General features: G+C 37.3%; 1 protein-coding gene across 2 annotated transcripts in view; it reads left to right on the plus strand.

Annotated features, from left to right (window-relative positions):
- LOC102218983 (IQ motif and SEC7 domain-containing protein 3-like) overlaps positions 1-23,749 on the plus strand; it is a 95,772-nt gene that overhangs the window by 61,315 nt on the left and 10,708 nt on the right. For both annotated transcript variants that reach the window (XM_014471868.2, XM_023350229.1), the window contains exons 5-9: positions 5,655-5,816; positions 10,415-10,537; positions 15,275-15,441; positions 19,954-20,093; positions 22,247-22,372. In XM_014471868.2, the coding sequence (XP_014327354.1) occupies positions 5,655-5,816; positions 10,415-10,537; positions 15,275-15,441; positions 19,954-20,093; positions 22,247-22,372 (718 nt within the window). The remainder of the gene's footprint in view (positions 1-5,654; positions 5,817-10,414; positions 10,538-15,274; positions 15,442-19,953; positions 20,094-22,246; positions 22,373-23,749) is intronic.

Here is a 23,749-nt window from a genome sequence, read left to right on the forward strand (position 1 = left end):
TTCATATAAAGTGGCATAAAGAGAGGGAGTTCCAGTGTTTTCATTAAATGTCTATATCCGCTTTTGTTTATGTGCAAGCTCTTCCAAGAATAAAAAGACGGATGAGTATAGCAGCAGTAGAGAGGAGATGCGAGAGACATAAAACAACACTGGGAAAAGGTTGAAAGAAAGACCCCTTGATAAAGTTTTCTTCCTGAATGTGGCGAGAATGACAATGACAAAAATAAGCTGCAGTGTCAAATCTTCAACACAAGAAATGCAAGAAAGCGGGAAGATATGTGACATTTATGACTATTTCTTATATGGACGCCTTTCCCATCTAACACCTATCGAACATGCTTTTAATTCATCTTCATGCTCGTGTAGTGAACACAATGATTAGCCATTAGAGCGGCTTGTGGCAGACCTGGATCTTGATGAAAATGAAGCACCATCAGAACTGCATGAATTAAAGAAATATCAATGTGAAGAGCGAGTGTGTGAAAGAGATATTAAGTACATATGTCAAGCAGGGCTAATTAACATAGCAAAGCATGCCAGATTCCTCTAGAGAAATCTTGCACATCAGGAGGCAAGTGCTTCACAAAAACCTGACTGCATGTGTGTACTTATTGAGAAGTAGCGCGTGTCTGTTTATGCACGCACAATCCTTGACTGTGTTATCATTCTGCCCCCAGCGCTGAACGACCCGGCGCATAATTACAAACTCTAAAATCCAGATGTCAAACAGAGGGAGCAGTTCTAATTCTTCATTCCCAGAACTCGGTGCCATTTTTTCTCATTTCGCTCGGAGTATGTAGGAAAAAAATAAATAAATAAAACATTTGAAAAGATCCTTTAAAAACATAACGCAGCACCTGATCGAGCCAAAGTAAATTTAACAAGAACCGATTAGAAACAAATTCTTAATGGCAACAACAGCAGTGACTTGCCAAAATGCTAATCCGTCTTGAACCTTTTTCTCGTTTTTGTGACTCCAATGTGTTGTATTAGGATTTTATGTAATTTACCAAAATAAAATGGAGCGTAAAGTGAAATGGGAGCGAAATGATATGATATTTTTTAAAAGTAGAAATAGAAATCTAAACATTGTAGTGCGTCTGCACCTAACTAACTGCAGACATCTAGTTCTCAGCTGGGAGATGTTCAGTGGACTGTGAAGCTCAAAATTAAAGTTTTTGACCGACATGCATAACACTGTGTGAAGGAAAACTAACACTAAATATGTAGGAGTTGTAAAATATTTAAATAAGGGCTAAATTATAGAAGGACTAGAATCTGCGCAAGTTTTTTCTAGAACTCAGTAGCATGGGTCAAAGTCTATGCTCGGGCTTTGCACAAAAGTTTCATAGAAAAATTCTGCAAAAATGGTTTGAGGATGCTAGTTAAAATAAACAATAAGTATAGATAAAAGCAATGGTTCTAGCAGATTGTGTCTTTTTCTGGGGACAGATAATATGGTCAGATGGAAGGAGCAGCAAACCAAGAAATACAAAATGTGTTCACAGATGTCTTATATCAAATCTCAGCATTTTGCACAGAAGAGTGGGCAAAATGTCAGTTATTAGTTGTGCAAAGGTGAAACAGACATCAGTCCCCAAAATGCTTGCAGCAACGGTGAGCTATACAAAGCATCGACTCAGTACACTTTAGATTTTTTAATTGTAAAAATATTCTTTTCTACTTCACTGTTATGTACATTTTCATCCTGGGCTTTGACATGCACTGCTATTAAAAAAAAAACTGTTGCAAACAGTTTGAAAAGTTTAGGAAATGTGGATATTCATTCAAAACACTTTTACATGAACTTAAGGAAAAGCTAACCATTTCACTAAGTACGTCTTAGTGAAACGGCACCGTTGATGGACAGGAGCAGTTTTGTGCGTTTTGCATTAATTTTGGGCCCCATCATGTTTACAAGCACACCACGCAGTCATGGTGCCGCTCAGAAAACGCAAAGCGTTGCTAACCAACCTGCAGTCTGTCTCTGGTTAGTCACAGAACTCTATGCCTCTGGTGAAACAGACAACATACAGCGCTGACAGCTGAGGTTTAGTGTGAGTCATAAAAAGATATGATGTGCTGCCGCAGTTCATCTGTTCATAGGCAATTAAGAGAAGGTCAATAAAGTGTGAGTGTGTGTGAGGGCAGGGGGGGTGTTTATTCATGACAGCACACCAAGATGGAGAAAAAAAAAGCTTAATGGCCTATATTTCTTGTGTACATGAAACTTCCATAGTGTCCCTGCTGTGCTGACTAACCAGTTTTACGAGGGTCTCCATGTTGTAACACTCTGCGGCACTGCAGCACTGAGGTGTGGCACGCAACTTTTAGAAAAAGTAGAACAAAACCAAGAATGCAGCAGTAGTTTTAGATAAAGCACAACTGCTACAGGGAAAACATAATGTCAAAAAGTAGACTAATATCAAATGTCTACTCTTCCACCAACATTATCTAAAATTAAGTTCTATTATTGTAAAATGGTGCCTTGTTTTCTGTACTTTTATTTATTTTTTTGCTGTGTGTTTGTCATTACCCGGTTTCTGGTTTACAATTTTTTAAAATTGTCTTCTGTTTCATAATTTTGTTCTCCTTGCTATGGGTTGGTTTTGCTGCTTTAGGATCATATATATTTATACTACTATTTTTGGCAGGTGAAATTATTAGTTATATAGCACCCATCCCATTTACTGATTCCATAGGTAAAGATGTGTAAAAATCTTAATTGTATTTTATTACAGTGATATTATATGACACATAAAAATGTAAAAAAGTCCAACCTTCAGTTGAGTATATTTATTCAGAGGGAAAACACCATATATTAAAAAATAATTGTGTTTGAGCTTTGACTTTGTTTTGGATCAGGTTGTAGAGATGGACATGGAAGGTCGATTTTGTAGTAGTGTTCATTTAACCATATATTTTTGATCATTATTTTGTTGGGAGACCCATTGACGACCCATTTTTAGTTTATATGCAGGGGCCATTGACCTTTTATTTATAATATTCCTGATGTCAGAGTGGATGGCAAGTTTATTCGTCCTTGATTCAGTTGCTTGTTATTTTACTCCTAATCTTTAAATCTTTGCTGCATGTTTTGTCCCTTCTCTTTTTGCTTTTTCCAGAAACAAACCCACAGCTTTAATAAATGTTTCCATTGTTTCACATCATACCCATGTGAGTTGTTTGCATCCAAAAAGATTAGTTTTAGTCTCATCTCACCAAATTACGTGGTCCAAGTTGAGGTCTTTGTAGAAGTTGGCAAACTTTACATGTTCATATTTGTGATGTCAGGTCAAAAAAAGACTTTTTTTATATACTAAACTGTCGATTAGCAGAAAGAGTTCTGATAGTTTTAGTTGCCCCATGTTTCCATTACAGTTTTTTTTTTTTTTCCGTAGTGAGTTCTTTTTGCTTTTTGCATCTGTTCTGATTTAGTGAAAGCAGGAGGATGACTATGCGTTCTGGTAAATAATCTTAAAAATGAAAACAACAACAATGATTCTTAACTGTTGCCATATGTGTCAACTTGAAAGAAAATCTAAAGAAACATATTAAAATGTGACAAATATCAACATTACTGCTATACCAAAGAGAAAGATTTAACAGTGAATTATAAAATAAAAGCAGACAAAAAAACAGATTCGTGCTACAGGATGGAATACATATGCCCAACACGCTGTGTTCACCTGAACGTGATTACTTTTGCATTGCAGGAATCGGTCGACGCTTCCATGCAGTTATCCAATGAAAACAGTCACCCTCATCTAAATCTCTCCATCATTCATTTCCTTCAAATTTTCCAATCTTTTCCTCTCTGTTCATTCCTGATTGCAAATAATAATCACCATGTGTGATCCATCTGTTGTTGGGCAAACATCAAGTGAGTGATATCTGCCAAATTCATTTGGCGAGACATCATCACCTTCAGCTGACAGGGTGAGCTAACAGCTGAGGGAGCGCTGATGAGGCTTTTGTGGCAGATGCTTTGCGACGGTCCTTCCCATGTTCGTCCTCCCTTACTCCGCTGTTCCCGGACATCTGCTTTGTCTGGTTCTCTTCCAGCCTCCTCCTCATACTCCTTTGCTGCTTTTTATCCTCCCTGCGCTCTACTACACCCATTAGAGACAGTTTCTACCCGATAGCAATAACAAAACTAAATGCAATCAAAAACAACCATTAATCATCATAAATGATGTATGTGAGAATGTGGCTGTTCTTATTTTTTTTTTTTGCCAGTTGTTTGTTGATTCTTGCGTTGTGTGTAAATTGTGGGACAGTTATTTTTTGTTTTTGGGCATGTGCACCGACTGATGACACCCTTTGAATTTCGTTGTCCTTGTGACAATGACAATAAAGATTTATCTTATCTATCTTATCTTATCTTAGCTGTGGCACACACATGGTCATACGCACAGCTTTTTTCATGAGACAGCTGTGATTTAAACACTGCATGAAGACAGGAACGAAAAAGATGTGACAATGGTGCCCTCGCATCCCCGGAACTCATGTTTTCTACATTTAAAGCAGTTATAAATAGCAGAGATATCACTCCTCCATTCATATTCACATAACGTGTTACGCTGTCAGCAAAAAACAATCTTTTAAATGGATCGCAGACTGGACTTTTTGTTTTTTACTAAAGGCATAGTATAACCATCATATGTTGATGTTGTCTGAACACAGGCTGATTCTTGGATCATGTTACGACTGGGACTTGTGTGTTAATTTTGATTAATTGATTACATAGCTTTTAATGCATTCACATTTTCTTTCTGTCTTTATAAAGGTCCCCAGCAGGATAACATTTACATGCAGCTTGTGTGCTTGCAAGTAAAAGCTCTCCATTATTCCATTGTTCACATAGCTTTGGATCACCTTGGCTCTCTCTGCCATTTAATGTCAAAGACTTAAATCATAGAAATAGACTAATGGAACATTATTTCAGGTTTAAAAATTATGCTTTTTTAAAAATCTTGATAAACTTGAGCCCAACACAAATCACATGTTGTCAGACGTTGTCTCCATTTATCAAAGAATCTTTTTTTTTTTAAACAGTTATCACCACTTCTGAGATTTTTATTCTCTAACATGCAGTTACACAAACAGCTCTGTGCCATCTACTTGAATCCTAAAGTCTAAGTATATTTACTCCATCCATATTCATGTTAGAGGCAGAAAGTAATGTCAGAAATAATTGTCACAACTCCAGCAATGTCTGGTAAATATATTGCATGTTCTTTGTTTTCAGTAGTGATGAATGTTTCTTCATTCAGCTAAAAGAACTTAAACAGATTTAGTTGAATTTTCTAGATTTTTGTCCATCATCTCCACACACACTTAACAGTAGACTCTCAAATCTTAATGTTTACTTAATGTTTTTAATTTTTCTGTCAAGAACATTAAGGGAAAACTTAAAGGATGCAGTTCCTCTTTACTTTGTGTGAGATTAAATGTGTCTGCTATAAACTTCCAAATGGTTTCTTCTAAACTGCAAATCTAAAGTAAATGACTTATTGCCATTAATTCATACACAGTATGGTGCAGGGCAAATCATATCTTTGAAGTAATTAGGATTTATATTCCAGCTGCAAATTTTGATCTGAGAATTCCTCCTAATTGGCATGCTTCTCTCTCTGTCTTATCTGTCCCAGAAACCCTGACAAAGGCCTTCAGTTCCTGATCTCCCGCGGTTTCATCCCAGACACGCCCATCGGCGTAGCCCACTTTCTGCTCCAGAGGAAGGGCCTCAGTCGACAAATGATTGGGGAATTCCTAGGAAACAGCAAGAAGCCGTTCAACAGAGATGTCCTAGAGTGAGTAGCAAACGAGACGGCCTTCGTTATTTTAAGAAACGTTTCGTAAACCATCAGATTTTTTCTGGAAAAATCAGACCTAAGCTTCAAACGTCCAAAGCTGTTTTCATGGGGCAAAATCCTTTACCTTTCAAAATTATATGTAGTGTGAGACTGTTTTCCCAGTCAAACATCTAAGACATTAAGTGAAATTATGTTGCAGGTGGCCAAATAAGTCTGTCTGATGAGCTTACTGTGAGTTTGCAGGGATTATTTAGGAAACAGATAAAAAATATGTTTGTACAAGACATTGAAAAGTACAACATGTTCAATATCTTTCCAGAAAATCTGCAGATTCACTCCACGTTTGGCAGACATGGAATGAACTGACAGATCTTAGCTGATTAGATGGATTAATACAACCAGCAGCCTCAACCAGCCTACCTTCATGTTGGCTATAATCTTAGAGTTTCAATAACGTGTATTATTTTGTCTGTACACGCATACTTACACACTGTGTATATGAGTAAAAACACCACATATTCAGAAAGTGAATGAATTGTGAAACTCACCAATGCATACAGTAAAGAACTACAACAGGTTTACAAAAATGTGTATGCATGAACACCTCTTCTCTGTATCACTTTAATTAAAGTATTTTTTTGGTGTAACCAGTTAAAAGCTTTCATAAAGCTTTATTGGCAGAGCAGACTATTATTCTGAGCTACAGCAAAATACCATCAAGTACTAAAAATCTACAGTGCAAGCACTTCGTTACTTTTCATCAACCTTACATACGTTAATATTTTTTGGAAGCGGTGTTCATTAGTTTAAAAGCATCCTGTCTAATTAGCTGCTCAACAGCTGTTGTGCATTAAGCAGCATGGGCATGCATGCATATTTAACTTTGGTCGGGTTACATTTTAGTGTGGTCTCTATTCACGTTCATGGCTGACTACAAGTTATTCTCCAATAAGATGTAAGTCACTAAAAAGCAATGATTACTCTGCTTCTATGCCGCCGCTTTCCCAGGCTGCTGTCAATCAAACTTAGACCAAATAGTCAATTTTATTGTGTTACTAAAGAGTTGTGTGTGCATAGTCATAGTGTGACATTCTATGCTGTACCTTAGCAAGCCACATCTGACTCTTTCTTGATTTCTTGATATCTCTTGCCATCTTAACCAAGACTTTTGCAGATCTTCTGACTTATCCAGAAAAATTTGCAGATCTCCGAAAATCTTATCACTGTTGCCAGTTCACACCTCTTCCCATGGGAATGAAGATTTGCATCAAGACTTTAAAAGTCAGCCAGGATGTGAATTGTTTCGGGAAAGGTCTTCTGGAGTGAATAGAAAAATGCAGAATAAATAATTAAGTCTATCAATTCCCAATTTCTGCAGTGGGGTTGAGGTGTTCTTGCCTGTGGAGGACAGTTGTAGCAGGGAATTCAAGACTTTCCAAATTCCTTGCTATTCAGCAATGTTTTAATAGTCTTTGAAGTAAGTCCTGAAACCCATAGGGCAGTCCCAATTCATTCTGACTAAGACATAAGCCACAATGTAATTTAAACTTCGCTAGTGTCCAAAGAGAACATTTTACCACACTAATGGTTCTTAAGCCACTTATATATTTTGATCTGTTTGATTTAGTGTTACTACTGTAGATCCAAAAAGATTTCAAAATGCCTTAAAATATATTAACACATTCTAAGGCTTATATTATACACATAAGCCAGACTTGAGTTTTGAGTCAGCAAGCATGTTGTCATCAGTAGTATTAGTCATTAAAATAAAAAATAAACAAATACGATTCTCAGAAACACAAACGAACGAACATGACTCACATTATGGTGTAAATGTAATTCACCTCATTGTGGTTGTAACTCACCCACTGCCTTAACTCCTACCTTTTATTCATCTCTGATTTTTGTATAAACTCCCTAAGTTTTTAAAAAAATAAATTGTATCTATTTTAATCTTACTTTGTTACTGACTCAATAATTTTTTTCCCAAAGGAAGCTTCTCTACCAGATAACTAATGCTAACTCATCTACTTCCCTGAAAAAGTCACTCATGGTTCTCAACAGGAATTATGCTCATAAGGCTTCAGACACCAATTCAGTTAACAGACAGTTTCTCTTCACAACTGACATAAAGATATATAAACACAGGAAGTGCTATTATTGTTGTTGTTTTTTAAGAGGCTCTGAAAACAGCAGATGCATGTGAAGAGGGAGGTGATGTTGAACAGTAACATGATAGAAAAGTGCAAAGTGTGTGTGAGAGCACTCTCTGTAAAGTGTAGTCACAGGAGAGTAGGTGTGCGATTGTGGTCTAATGTGAAAATCACTCATGGTGATTTATGCACTCTGACTATGTATGTGCATGAAGGGAATTTGTCTGTGTATTTCTCAAATTATAGCAAAAATATTTAAACATCTTAAGTCAATTTAATTTTAATAGTTAAAAGTTGTACACTAAAGACAACTAATTGACATGTTTTGGTTGGACAACTAGAACTTCTTTATCTGACATCTCATTGGCTGCTGAAAGTCATATACGTTTCCTCTTCTTTTACATCTGCTATTATATTTGAACTAACATTTTCTATCAAAATGGACACATTTCAATATCTGTGCCAAGTATTGCATGAGGGTGGCAACTCTACAAATTTATGTGCGTGTTTGCTCTTTAGTTCAGAGCGTGCATGCAGAAGGCGTAGAAGAGGGCCGATGTACTTAGGCTATATACAGCTTGTCATCTGCCATTACATAAATAGAGAGTGACAGCTGAGGGAGAAGGCAGAGAGGTGGTGGAGAGAGGAAGTGAGTCATGAAGAGGCTGACCAGAGAGACTCAGCGCATCCAGAGGAGGATCACATCCAGCTCAGTGTAAACTTAACCTTTGAATGTATTAAAATGCTCTTTTTAAATTGAAAATGCTCCCAGGCGATCACATAGGTCACCTCTTCAACCTCAGAAGAACGGGTATCGGTTATGACTGATGGCTCTGGCTTGCCTTCCAAGGTAGTGGAAATCTGTTCTTAGCTGCCTCAAGACATCAGTATTCATCTAAAGGTTGTTGATAAACAAATGTTTCGCCTTATTCTAATGTGCAAGTATAATCCAAATGATGCAAAGAACGAATATAAAGAGTACTGAAATCATACACACGTCAGGGTTAGTAAAAGATATCGCAACTAAATTGCACAATAGCAATGAACAAACTAGAACTAAACTATACACAAAGAAAACTACAAAAAGGGAAAATATATTAACACTGATTCAGAGGTTAAACTAAAATACATAGAGAACAGAACACAAGGAATACCTGCAAAACTACATCTAATGGGAAAAAATATGTGGCAATATCTTTCAACACAGAGAAACTGAATGTGGAAAGACCTTTCAGAAATAAACAACAAACACACAAATGAAAACCAAACACCCAAGGATCATAACAAACATGTCACCATATACTGTTTTTGTTGAATAAATTTTGCTCCTTCTTTTGAATCCTTCTCCATCATAGTCAGCAGATGAGAAGTTAGAGAGACCTCATTTTACAACTTTATTAGATTTGTCAGCCTGGTTATTACACTTAAGGGTAATTTGGGCATGCTATTGCAGCATAATTAAGAAAAGATAAGGTAGCTGGAGACAGATAAAGACTTTATGAACTTCCATCTTTGTAGTGAATATCAAAATGGCTGCTGCAAGACTGGATTAATTATTTTTTACCAATCAGCCTGGGAATTCTACAATAATAATCCAAGAGAGAAATAATCTCATGTTTTCTATGAGAAAACATGAGATCTCATGCTTAATCTCATTGAAGCATTTTCATATTTTTTTTCCTCTGTTATAATTTATTTTAGGTGTACTGATTCCTTTATTATATTTGTGTTGTGTCGAGGAGTGGGGGGGGGGGGGGGGGGGGTTGTGTGGGGTTTTTTTCCCCTGCAAAATAAACAGCTGCATGAACACCTTCAAAGAATGATGATTCACAGTTTCGATGCTTTGTGTGCAGTAGTGATGTAAAATCTGCTGTTTTACTTTTTCTGCTGGAGCAGCATGTGTCACACTCAAGCACTCATCTCATTAACTCCCTTTGTTCCTCGTGATCCATACTAACACGGTGTACGTGTGTTTGTGCGTGTGCCGCAGTGTTCTCTGCAGCAGAGCAAACCGTAGGGATCAGAGGCCCAAAACGAGGTTTTGAAGCAGTTTCGCACTTCATATGTCGCGCCTCAGAAGTCTGCGATGTCAATTATTTTAGACACACATTTCCTGCTTTCAAAACAGAAACGGTGATGGAAGAAAATAATTTATTTTCAAAAGTGTGAGTAGTTTTAAGATAAACCATGCAAAGCTAAACTAGATAATTTATCAAAATACATTTTGATTGGTCGATACAATCCCAATAAAATTCAATAAGGGTTAAAAGAAATCAAGAAGTATGATAGCTTCTTCAATACTCTGAAGATCAGTTTGCTAGAGAAGTAACAACACTTGATCAGGTTGATTTGCACTTTACTATGACCTGTTTAAACACATTTTCCTTTTCTTTTTCAAAAAATTTTGCTTCTACCCCATCTTTTACTCTCGATGCCCTCCAGTTGTGTGGTGGATGAGATGGACTTCTCAGGTATGGAGCTGGATGAAGCACTGAGAAAGTTTCAGGCCCACATCCGCGTCCAAGGTGAAGCCCAGAAGGTGGAACGTCTTATTGAGGCCTTCAGGTAAGAGATTTTGTTATCTGTTTTGGAGTTTTTAAAGACTTTTTTTTAAGTTTAGACATCATCTTAGCATGACAGGTCCACTGAAACAATTAAGTTTTAGCTGCTGAAAGCTCGTATAAACGGGAAACATCCGCAGAAGCATGGCAGTATAATTCTTACTGACAAAGAAAAACAGTAAATAGTGCATTGCATTCTGTTATGTCATGTGGATATTTCTTAGAACTCTCTCTATGCCCATTGTACCATTTTAATCTTTCCAACTGGATGTTTTTGACATCTGCTTTTAGGTTTTATCTGGACTTTAGTTGAAAAGCATCTCATGTTTTACTAATGTGGTTTTTAATCTTTTATTGTAGACGTTTAATCTGGAGGATCTCTGCCTTGGCAAGAAAAAAAATTGGATTAAACCTTTTTTCTGTGGAATTTAATCTACATCTTCTCAAAACTCTCGTTCATTTGAATGTCATGTTTTTATTTATTTATTTATTTCATATTGGTAAATTATGTCCCTCGATTAAGACCAGCGAGGCCTGCGGATCTTTAGATGTTTTGTGTTCTTTTGTAACCTTCTTGGACTAATTTTGGGAGATTTGATATATAATTTAGAAATTTTTTTCATCTAAAATTTTAGGCATGATGAAAACCCTTAAATTGGTAAGGGCGAGGCATGACTGCAGTGGGCTCTGTTAGAACCGTAACGCACACAAAAAAAAAAAAATCAATGTGCTTAACAATACTGCTGTGAAGGAAGACCCCACATATTTGATACAATGTCCTTGTTAAACTGAAAGGCTGAATGTGTGCGATAAAAGGTAAATGATGCCCGTGAGCCAAGATTAACTGAAGTACTTTAAGGTATTAAGTATTATTTTAATATTTAACGGAATCAAGTTGCAAACTAAGTCCGTTTGCTACAGAATCAGTTTGATGGGTTTTATGTTTTATAACGCCATTAAACATGCTTGTATTATGTAAATAATTTGGATATAAATGCTATTCAGCACATTTTTTTCCTCTCCCATTTTAGCCAGCCGGTTGGAAGTTTCTGGTCATGTTTTGGAAAGAGTAACGATCTGCAGTGCAGTCGTGGCACTACGAGTTAGCGCTGTTTGTTGTAACCCCTTTGTAATAACAGCCATCTGCCACAGTTGTCAAGGTGCCCAATGCGGAAAACAAATTGTCATCTTGGGGTGAAAGGTTGGCAGGGGAAATGCTTGGACATCAGGTGCGCCTGCGAGCCATTAAGAGCAAAAAAAAAAGGGGAGGGGAGTCGCACAAATTGAGAGAGGAAGGGAAAAAGGGGAGGAAAAAAAAGAAAGGGGGAGGATAGTTTATAAATAACTAGTATTGCATAACCGTCACTGTCTCTCTGTGCCTGCTTTCCGTGCTCCGGGGCTTTGAAATGCCTCCACACACACACACACACACACACACACACACACACACACACACACACACACACACACACACACACACACACACACACACACACACACACACACACACACACACACACACAGAGAGATACAGAAATCTCCAAAGTAAGTGAAAGGGATTTGAAGCAGCAGCGCTAAAGAATGAAGCAGTGAGAGAGGTGGAGTTTGGGGGGCCAAAAAGGCAGCCGGCAGCCTCAGTCAGTATTTGCTGCGTTAGTAGACTAATGAATGAGCAAATATGAACCTGCTCCTAATACCACAGATTTATTCTGTTCCTGTTTCCAATTCTGGCATTACAGTAAACAATCCGGAGAGGCTAGGTTTGGTGATTTCCTATGTTTGAGCCTCATTATCATAGATAAAGATCATGCAGCGTGGATAATTTTGCCCTCAAAACCTCCCCAGGAAAACATAATGACTTATGTATCTTAGACAGAAATGTGACATTAGGTTAGAAGGCAACTATGAGGGCTAATGATGAGGCCTCACAAATCCATGTTGTGAAAAGCATCATGCAGGACATTTTCGTCTTGGGTTAGTTGTTTTCTTTGCCGACACACTAAAGCAGGGGTGTCAAACTCCAGTCCTCGAGGGCCACTGTCCTGCAACTTTTAGATGTGCCTCTGCTGCACCACACCTGAATAGAATAATTAGGTCGTTAGCAAGGCTGGGAGAACTGATCTACACAAGGAGGAGGTAATTAAGACATTTCATTTCAGTGTTTTGTAGCTGTGGCACATCTAAAAACTGCAGGACTGCGGCCCTCGAGGCCTGGAGTTTGACACCTGTGCACTAAAGCATGACAGACTCAAAGCAGCAAAAGTGACAATTTATAGGCAAATATATGGTAAAATATTTTAGTTCCCTATGATTATTATACAAAAACCCATCGAGCTAATACATTTTAATCAGGTGTGAATCAAACGATCTGCAAAAGATCTTCTAAGGTTAAAGGTCTACATATGTACACGTTATAGATTATTCCAACCTGAAGCTGTTTTATTTCATATCTCAATAGCAACTGCTGATTTTGAAGCTGTTGAAAAGTTTAATTCCAAATAAGCTGTTCTCTGGTCCAGTTAAATCATCTCACTTGAATACAAATGCAAAAATTTATTAGATTAAAATTACATCTAAACTTAACAGCAGACGCCCATATCCTCGCTTGTTTTTCTCCTGGTAAATCTTCATCAATGTTCGTACACAGTAGATGCTGTGTCCTGTAATTTACTAAGATGCATTAAACTGCCTTACAAACTACCAGCACAAAAATCCAAGAATTTTGTCAACTGTATCAATTCAGTCTTTTCATATCGATCATTTTAACATGTTAATATGCTTTGATCTAAACCAGTATTTCTCTGAGTTTTTATTTAATAAGTATCACATCACCAATTACAAAGTTTCCAAGTACTTCCATTATGCTAATGAGATTTTAACACTTAGCTGTTTGGAGTTAGACTTTTACAGCTGTTGGGCGTCATAAAAAAAAGAAAAAACATTTTAAAAAAACAAGAAAAATAATATTCATATCCATTAACATTGCATGTCTGATGTAAAAACAGCCAAGCTCCATGTTTCAGCAATCAACCAGAAGGCACCCTGAAGTCACAATTCCCCAAGAACAGAATTGTTTTTTAACATGTGCGTATAAAACATAGTAACAGCTGCAGTAATAAACTGTTTATTTGTACTTCTGGTAGTTTGAGTCTCATTAAAGTTTTTACCCTCCTGATTACACACGCAATTGCAGCAGTTAATGTATGTTGACTAATGCTTTCAGCACCCATCCGTTTTTTAAATTGTTCCATAAAAATGACTATGAAACAATGGGGATGCATTATTTGACTTGTTTTATACATCCCTGATTTGTGTTGTCCTTCAACCAGACAGTTAAATGGTGGCTGTGGTGGAGTAAAAGCATCCAAATTAAATGTGGATGTTATCAGTGCGAATACAAAGAACATTTTTGTACTTTCTAAAGATTGAACTCAAAGCCAGTTTAAACTGCATAAAGAAAAAGGGTAAGACCTAATATTGGCCTTTGAGGTACACCACAACACATTGAGGGTGAAGAAGAGTAGTAGTCACCTATGGACATAGAAAAAAGACTCAAAGAGAAATATAATTTTAACAATAGAAGAACTGTTTTTTAAGACTTACAACTTGTTTGAGTTTTGACAAGAGAATCTTGTGACTGATTGTGTCAAATCTAAAAGAACCAAAACAGGAGCACAACCTAAGTACGGTGTTAAAAAAAAGAAAAGATCATTAGACAGTATGAGGCAAGACAGCAGAATGAAAACAATTTAAATACTGTAGACATAATCATGAAGATAATGAAAAAAAATCCTTGTTGAAAACATCAAAGTCATGCAAAGCTCTATTAGCTAGACTCATACAATCAGCCAAAAACTAATTTTCACAGTGAAAAGTCAAATAAAAGTCAAAAGTTCTCCATGTTGTTGGAGAAAGAGCCAAAGAAGGCCAACAATTCATCCATATAAATTCTATTTATAGTCCGAGGCTGGTGTCTCTTGCAGTCCAGGCTTTGTGGCTCAAGGACTTGGGTTCCCTTTTATCAGTACATATCCAGGAGTTTTATGTTCTTTTTTTTCTGGAACCTATTTATCATACAGACTAACTCTCGTTTTAAGGCTGTACTTTTTGGAAAACAGTCCTCATTAAGTAAATCCCTTTGCATCACAGAAACCCCTTATTAATCCATCTACCAAGAAATTGAAGACGAATTGTTTTCAGGAGGAGGAAATGTTTAAGAATACTTTATAAGAAAACAGGCATCAATGTTTAACACTGAGCATGATTTTATTTTGTTTTTGTTTTTGCGCTTGGTTTTCTGTTTAGTCCGTGGCTGATGCAAGCACTTGGATCCAGTGGGGATAAAAGTGTTCATGCAGAGAGGCAGTGTTTCAAGCAGAGCCGCCCCAACCTCACCTACTGTGAAATTCATTGCTGCTAAGGGGCAGCTGACGGCTTAAGATGAGCCCACAGGCAAAATTAAAGCCATAACTCTTATTTCGGTATGACACTCTAATGCTCAGCGTGTGTAATAGTTTTCTGGTAGCATACCGAGAACGGAGGCTTTGGTTTTAAATATTCTTCTACCATTTCATCTTCACTGCTTTTCTTGTCCTTCGTGTTTATTTATTCATCTCTGTGCACTTTTCCGCCCATAGACGGTACTAGAAAACTGCTCTCATATGAGTATGCAAGTATTTTTGCAATTCTATTTTCTTCCTTTTCTTATCTGGAAATGTCTTTTTCTTTTTTTTGCCCACAGCCAGAGGTACTGTATGTGCAACCCTGACGTGGTGCAGCAGTTTCACAACCCAGACACCATATTCATCCTGGCCTTTGCCATCATCCTCCTCAACACTGACATGTACAGCCCCAACATTAAGCCAGACCGCAAGATGCTGTTGGAGGACTTCATACGTAATCTGCGAGGTAAGGGGCCTGGCATTACACATAAGCTGCTTGTAAAAATAAAGAAAAGCACACTGAGGGAGTTAAATGACAGCAATTAGTCCACATAATCGGTTAAAGCGGGGAGGTGATTGATGATGTGTATGTGTTTAAGCTCAGAAGATAAAGTGTTTTTGAGCTGGATTTTTCATGCTGTGGGAAGGTTCTGAAACAAATTCTGAAAAAAGGAAGCCTTTTTTTTTCTTGCTGTTTAATTTTCTGGTTTAGGACTTTTTAAATGAGCTTCGTCACAGAATGGGAATATGGAAAACTGAAGATAGGGAGGTTTTTAGAAAGACTGATCACATAAGTAATCTAGACAGTCTGCCTCTGGAAAAAACATAGATAAAACTCTTAAATATTTTTGCTTCCTCTGATCTCTTGGCCGCCAAAACTTGATTCAAAAAGAATAATCTACACAAGGACATTTTGAACTGACCATGTGTCAATTGAAAGACGCCTTGAGAATGTTGTTTTGTAGAATTCAACAAAATCTGTCAACCAGTAGGAGGCCTCCCCGTCAATGGGAAAAAAATAAATAAACCCTCAATTTGCTGTGTTCTCTCTCTGAGCATATATTAATGGAAAATTGTAATTCAAAGTCCTGTTTTTAGATGAAAGTATATTCTCTATTTTGTTTAGAAATCAGAATTTCAGATTATGGAGGACGAATGAAAAGGCACAGAATTCAATTTGATTGAGTCCCTGTGTGAAATTTTCAGAGTTGTTGATGATTTCAGGAGTCATGTCACACACTGGTGTTGGACCACTGTGTATTCATAAGTCTTGCAGAGACACATAATTTCCCCTCAATTTTAGTCTGAGAGGCAAGTTGAACTCAAGTCTGAAGTGTCTAATATTTACATAAAATGTGTTTCATCCACCTTATTCTGCCAACAACTCTTCTGTACTGCAGGTTAGGAATTCAGACTTGTCGCTTAGCACAAATGCATTTAACAGTTCCCTTTTAACATTGAATTCACCAGGCAAAAATGTCATAGGCAGTCATTGAAACTTGATATAGTGCAATATTTATGTAAGTAGAAATACAAATATGATGAATATGATGAATTTATGCTCTAAGAAAAATAACCAAAAGAGTTTAAAATTTGTTAATGCTGAATTTCTGAATGAATTTGGAAATTCTCTCCATCATTTGGAGGTTTTTCTCCTCCACGTTCTGAGTCAGAATATTTAATAATAAAGAAATATTGGCAAACAATGTTCTAAATCTGCATTTAAGAGCTTGCTATCAAGTTAAAAATAACAATGACATTCATGAATGACACAAATCACAATGAGCCAGGTGCAGAGTAGGTAGTAAATGACAGAAAACGTCAATCTTATGAGTGAACAGAGCAAGAACAGCTTTTATTTTGGGGGGGGGGGGGTTTGGTGTCCTTCCAATTAGGCAGTGGCTCTGCAATGCCAGAACGGTAGAGGTATCTTATGTTTATTTTGTGTTCAGTTGAAAAGATGTCCATGTGGTCATAATTATGGAGGTGTACAGCCAACACGAACAGATTGTTAAGAGACATTATCAGTCCACGGTTCATAAACATCACTGACTAATAAGTGCATCCTATCACAGTAATATATGCACAGCAGCTGTCAGAGCCGCAGTCTGTAGCTTACACAGCAGCTTGCTTCCACTGCTGATTGCATGCTATACAGATTGTCTAATACCAAAGTCTATGTTTTCAAGTCAAGTATGTGATGTGCATTCAACTCAAGTTGGAGGCTAAAACTTGAGTCACAAGTTTTTATAGTGAAAATTAGCCAGTATTGCAAGGTGTGTAACTAGAGAAACACAACTAGAAATGTCTGTACTGTTTTCTATACCAGAAACTACAAGTTGCATTCAGAATGTGTTAACCAGTAGATGTTACTCTCTAGACATATTCAAGAACAATGTGTGGATCAGGAGGATTTCTCAATGCCTTTGTCCATGTCAGTTTGACATTGTTCTGCAAGTATAATCAATTACTCATTAAATCCTGCCTTTTTATAAGCTTGTGCCCTTAATTTACGCTAATTGCTAGAGTAGTGATACTGCCACAGCAAATAAGCAAGGATAAAGAGTAAAGCAAAATGTAATAAATGTCTTTATTAGTAGTGAAAATATGCATGCCTAAATTTTATTTAAAATTACTGTAATTCAAGAAAGCAGTTTAATTCCCCACAAATTTCTCTGTGTTCTATCATATTTCCTGCTGTGGACTCTTGCTCTGAAAGAAGGCAGTAAATTTGAAAGTAAAAAAATCAGCAGAAGTAAATGTCCAACCTTTTTCAGTTTGCATTCAGTTGAGCCTGCCCGCATAAATTTGAGAGATAAATATAAGGGTTATGCTCCCCCCCCCACCCTACAAGCTCCACAAATTAACTTAATGTGACACAAACCAAAGAACACCTGTAAATCTTTGCTACGGTATGCAGACAACTCCTCATTCAGTGCATGTTGAGGAAGAGACACGAGCCTCGTGGTTTAGCTCTCCCTCCGCGTAATCAATCAGGGACTGCTGAGGTCGATGCAGAACAACTTCAGTACATTCATCCCGTCTGTTCCTCACAATCAAATTAGCTTGGAAAATCAATTCCAGCATCTTATGCAAATCAAAATATGCCACTCTCTTTTGGCCTCTCTATTCATCTTCTGCTTAAATTTTACCCTCCATCTCTCCATGCATCATCTTATCTAACCTATCAATGCGATGTTGTCTGTTTACTCCGGTGTCTTTTTTTGTTTTGTATTCTGCCTCTCAACCTTTTGTCCCCACTTGTCCTTCTCGCACACTGACAGAAGAACAACTCATTCAGCTACCTGGCTGGGGTGAAATGGGATTAAGCCTCTAAAATCAGCAGTCATGATGAACGGTGGTAACTTTATTAACTCATTTAGCAATAAATTAACTAAGTTTGCAATAATAATCTTCTGAAATTAATCTAATGTGTCACAGTTGTACAGAATGAATCCTGTTTGTATCTTGCAAAAATGTCTGCATCTAGTAGTTTGGTGCACACCCTTTTTGCATTTCAATAACTTCTTGCATAAGGAAAATAATAATATTACAAATTTAATCTTTTAATAGAGATGGGCTTAACAGACCTCCATAGCATATGCTTGTCGCTTCTTTTAGCACGGTGTTTTTCCCACATTAGACGCCTTCCTGTTTCAATTGTTAGCTCAACTCTCTTCAGACTAAGTTGTTTTTGCAAAGAAGCTGTGCAATTATATGATTTAGCTATGCTTTTGTATGCTTGCAAATAGTGTAACCCATTTATTCTTTATTTCATTTTATGTGGCAGAAGCAATTTTGAAATCTGGCATTTTGAAACCAAGAGTTTAACTAACCCTACCCATAACCTTAAAGTTTAACCTAAAAAAGTGCTTCCACTACTTATCAGACACTAACTGTTACTTTGAAATTAATATAACAGATTATGTTTTTGACTATATACCATAACATGCAGAGATTGTCAGGTCTGGTGTTGGTCTAGGTGCCAGACAATTTTCTTGATGTTTTACCAACAGAAATAAACTATCTCTGGTCACAAGCTGTACTTACAAGAAGTCTATTTCATTTAACATAATGCAGTCCACATTTGACAAGTCTTTCAGGCTGATCTTTGTTAGTCCAGATGTCCAAAAAAGTCTCACTTTGCGGTATCCCCAATTTGTAAAACACAGTAAATAGAGTAAGTGTTTTATACTCAAATGGTTAGGAGGTAATTAGGGTGGCAGTGGTAAAGTCTTTACAAATTTTTATTTAGATGACCTTTTAGTGACCTTCTTGACAAATAAAAAGAAGGATGAAGTTTTGTGCCAAGGTTTCATCACTTATTCCTTCTGATATTCAAGGGTTTTCTACAGAGTTAAACAGTTGATTTAGTCACGTGTGACGCTCAGTTTCTCTGAGTTCAGAGACAAAGCAGGAAGGACTGGGGAAAAAAGCCAAGAAATAGATAATGTAGGAGCGAAACTGTTTTGTATTAATTTGACACTTGGCACACATTTCCCTGTGGCCATCTCCTTTTCACCCACAACGCCGTAATGTGCTGTGAAGTCTCAGCAGTGGCCCTTCGTGACTCACTGGCATCGCCATCAGTTGTGGCCTGGCGGCTTCATTTTCTTTAGACAAATCCTACCCCATTGAAAAGCCAACGTACCACACAGAGGAACACAGTTGTGTTAATGTAACGGGGAGTGTTTTGAGGGCACACATTAAACCTAATGACATGCAGCTTCACTTCTGTCAAACTACTTTTTTGAGCTGCAGTATGTTCTGGACATCAAATATTCTAAGAGCAAAGTGTTACCTACCAATTAACCTCTTCACAAATTACCCTTAACTATTATTTAAGGAGATAGAAAAAGTTCTTAAAAAGAAAGTATGCTGTTGGATTGAAGAAGATTCACTCAATACTGTATTAATGCAGCTTGTATTTGATTTATTGTTAAAATAAATTGTATCCATTTGCCCATTGCGATCTTAGGTGTCGACGATGGAGCAGACATTCCCAAAGACATGGTGGTGGGGATTTACGAAAGAATACAACTGAGAGAGCTCCGCTCAAACGAAGACCACGTCACCTACGTCTCCAAAGTTGAGCAGTCCATAGTAGGGATGAAAACGGTAAGGATGCAAAGTTTAAATATTTTCCGACAAACTTTTGGCCAGAGAAGTAAATCGAGTTTTGCTGGAACGTTTTCTGTGCTAATCAACCCAGTCATTATTCATGCCCTTATCACAATCACTTACCACATTTATTACTCATTAAATGTCTCATCTACAGCTCATTTATTAACACAAGTCATTACTTCATCTAGATACGTCATTAGCCGTTGCTATCATTGGACCTCTTAAATGGTTGAAATTAACACAAGGGTGCTGTTGCCGAGCAGTGGCAACAGCACCCATATGGGGGATACAACTGCTCCCTGTGGAGTTCGGCAACATTAATAAATGTTACGGAACTCAGATTTTTGTAACAAACCCAACTTCATTTTATTTATTGCAAATGATGGGTTTAGATTTACAATAATGCAATTATAAGACATAACCAGCTTTAAGAAAAGAAAAATTACGTTTTCCTAATTGGCACAGCTGACAGTTTTTATGCAGGTCTGGGTTTAGTCAGTTAGCTTAAGGAGAAAAGCATTTGAAATCTGAAGAAAAGACTCAGAAGTAGTACAGGAACAGTTTCAGAGGGTTTTTTTTTTAGACAGAAGAAGTCAGATGAAGATACAACGACAAGAACGTTTTGCTTTTTAATTTAATGATTTTACCATTTTCGCTGGAAATCATTGTTTCTGGGTTTTACTGATTACACCGAGTATCAAAAAAACAAATTCGGATTTTGTTTGAATTTTAGGTGGAAAGCAGATATCCCGCATCTTTATTTAAAAATTACACTAAGTGTCAGATATCCAATAGTGCAAAAGAAGCCAGCTATTAGAAAACAATAGTGGTGTCATCTATCTGGGTTTGAGATGTTTCATGGTCCTGTGGTTCTGATCAATTTAGTAAGTCCATTACTAAGCCCCTGAAATGTCACGTTAGTTAAAAATATGTGAAACTAATGGCACACCATCAACTTCATCCCCTTTTTTTTAAAAATTATTTTCTCTTTTTCATCCATTTTATGTAATCACAAAAAGATGAACGAAGATATAAATTCTTGCTTTAATTAGTCTCAAGATTTAATGTCAAGAAATTCCCAACTTTCCAAGTGACACAGAAACACTGACTTTAAATAATTGCACATGCCCTCTTAGCTTGTGCCGTTTCAGTCTCTCAGTGATAGATGAGTAGCTATGAGATTATAGAAGGAGTGCTGTCATACCCAAACAATGATGGATTGTCCTGACAGGAAGTGAACGTTCTCGCCAATGGGAGCAGTCTTCCATAAAAAGAGGGAGACTATGATAAAGTTTTCCCCTTCTTTAGCACAGTTATACCATCCTCCATTGTCCAATTTATATCTTTCATAGCTGCCTTGTAAAACATTTGTGAAATATAACAGTGTTTGGATCTAAGCCATGAGTCATAATCTGGTTAAACTTAGAGAGACACGTAAAGCTCAAAAGAGGAATAGCAACAATTTAAGAAAAAAATTTTTACAGTCTATAAGCTTTTCCTGATCTCATTTGTTTTGTGCAAGAGTCTAGCACTATAAACATAGACATTTAATTACAAGGAAGTGTTGAAATGCATTGTTTTGGTTTGTAATTTTGAGGTTTGAGCTCTCCCTGTCGGGTTAACAGTTTGTCAAGCATCTCTGTATTCAGCCAGAAGTAACCCTGGAAGCGGTCACTGCAAGTGCAGCGGCCAGATGAGCCTAAAATGTCCAAACTGCAGTCTTGCCTGAAGGATATTATCAGCCTGCACGCTTTTAGCTGTTGCTCCTCATCATCAGTAAAAGTTATGCCAAGGTTCCCCTCTTGACAGTTTAACAGATACTTTCTGCAGCTAAATCTGCAGCTGGACAAACTTTCTGGTTATTATCTAGTTGGCCCAGCAAAACATACCAAATTTATAGTCTGATTCCGCATGCTCTGTATGCTCCCTTGCCATTCTGTGTTAAAGCATTCATTTTTAGTTTTTGCTGCAATTAAATTTTACTTAAGATCTCTGGGCGTTTTTCAAGAGATAAGACCAGTCTTTTCCCACATGCTCCGTTTCTGAGATTACATATCGTGTAGGGTGCATAGGTTCTTAATCTGTTTTGTTGAATCACCCAAAACACTCTTGAGTCATTTGACAAGACACCTGTTTCACGTCTTCAGGTTCTCTCCGTCCCTCACAGAAGATTAGTGTGCTGCAGTCGACTTTTTGAGGTAACAGACGTCAACAAGGCACAGAAACAGGCGGCGCACCAGAGGGAAGTCTTCCTCTTCAATGATCTCATAGTGGTAAGATTACTGCCCCGGAGTTTTTAGAGTCTTTTTAGATTTAGTGTATTCTGCATCACAGGTTTGTTATAGAGGAGTCCTCCATCACTGTAACCCTCTAAACTTGTATAATGCCAGACCCACCTGGAAGTACGCCAGTGAAATTTACCCAATTCCTCAAGTTGACATCAGATGGCAGGAGAGAAATTTATTTATCCTAGGATGCCTTTTAAAAAAAATAGCTGGCAAAACACACCTTCATCAGGGGTGCTACTAATTGTACATTGGGTGTGTGTTTTTTTTTTTTAGGTTTGTTTTGTCTCTGCCACTTCAACTGACATCCAAGTAAACAATGTTTAGAACCAGCACAAAATATTTTAATCTTTCATCAAACAAGAAGTCTGTTCTTTAGTGCTTCCTACTACAAAGATTGTTATTGCACTACTAGGAAAAAGAGTTAAGGCATGAATGAGCAATGAGAACATCTGGAAGGGGGCATTTTGGATATGGGGGGTAAGGTAGTGGTATAGAGTATTCTCAATAAAATAAAAATCATTAGTGACTCACAGTGTCTTGTTGCTTTCCTTTCTGTCCTCAAAACCTTGTTCATGCTTCCCCCCCGTAAAAACATTAAAGCTGCTCTTTTCGCTGTGACAGCTGCAATGCACCACCTCCTCTGAAAGCTTCTCAACTGTTATGTTGTTTTATAACTCAGAACTCTTGAGCTGCTTCTTCTAATAATAGATGGTGGCAAATGTGGCGCACCCTCTGAAGAAAAGGTTGGCCCTCTGCAGAGCTGTTACAGAAGCCGATCATAAATTTCCAAGCGATTTAAAGTTTTGTGAAGCATTGAGTGATATTTTTTAATGTTGGGTATAATTAATGTTCTCATTAGGAGACACATGAGGATCATTTATCCAAAGTATCTAATAATTACGTCAAGTACCGACCAGTTCAGCAAGAAACACTGCAGTAGCGCAGCCATCTTCCCCTCTTTGTACCACTGAAGCATAAAAGTAACTGGGATATGCAGGAATGGAGGTCAAAAAGACTATTTAAAGTAGTTGCTGAAACATGTTAGCTGCTAACATCAAATCTGAATTTTGTTTAGCTGAAATTAAAAGTTACAAGTGTTGTATTTTTCCCAGAGAAACATTTTCTAGCAACAGAAAGCAGCGTAGGAATTACCTTGAAAAATCTTCCCAAAGAGGAAAAAAGACAGCCTTTATATTTAATTTGTCTCCTGTTCCAGCATCTGAACATGTCATGAGGTGTTAAAGAGCCAACGTGATGTATCTGTTTGATACCATTTGCCTGGAAAATTATACCAAACAGTATCATTGTGAAACAGATTTGCCTCATTTTTCTCTATTTGGAAGGTCGGTGAAAAAGCTTCGC

This window comes from Xiphophorus maculatus, chromosome 17, assembly GCF_002775205.1.
Source record: "Xiphophorus maculatus strain JP 163 A chromosome 17, X_maculatus-5.0-male, whole genome shotgun sequence".
Lineage (NCBI taxonomy): Eukaryota > Metazoa > Chordata > Actinopteri > Cyprinodontiformes > Poeciliidae > Xiphophorus > Xiphophorus maculatus.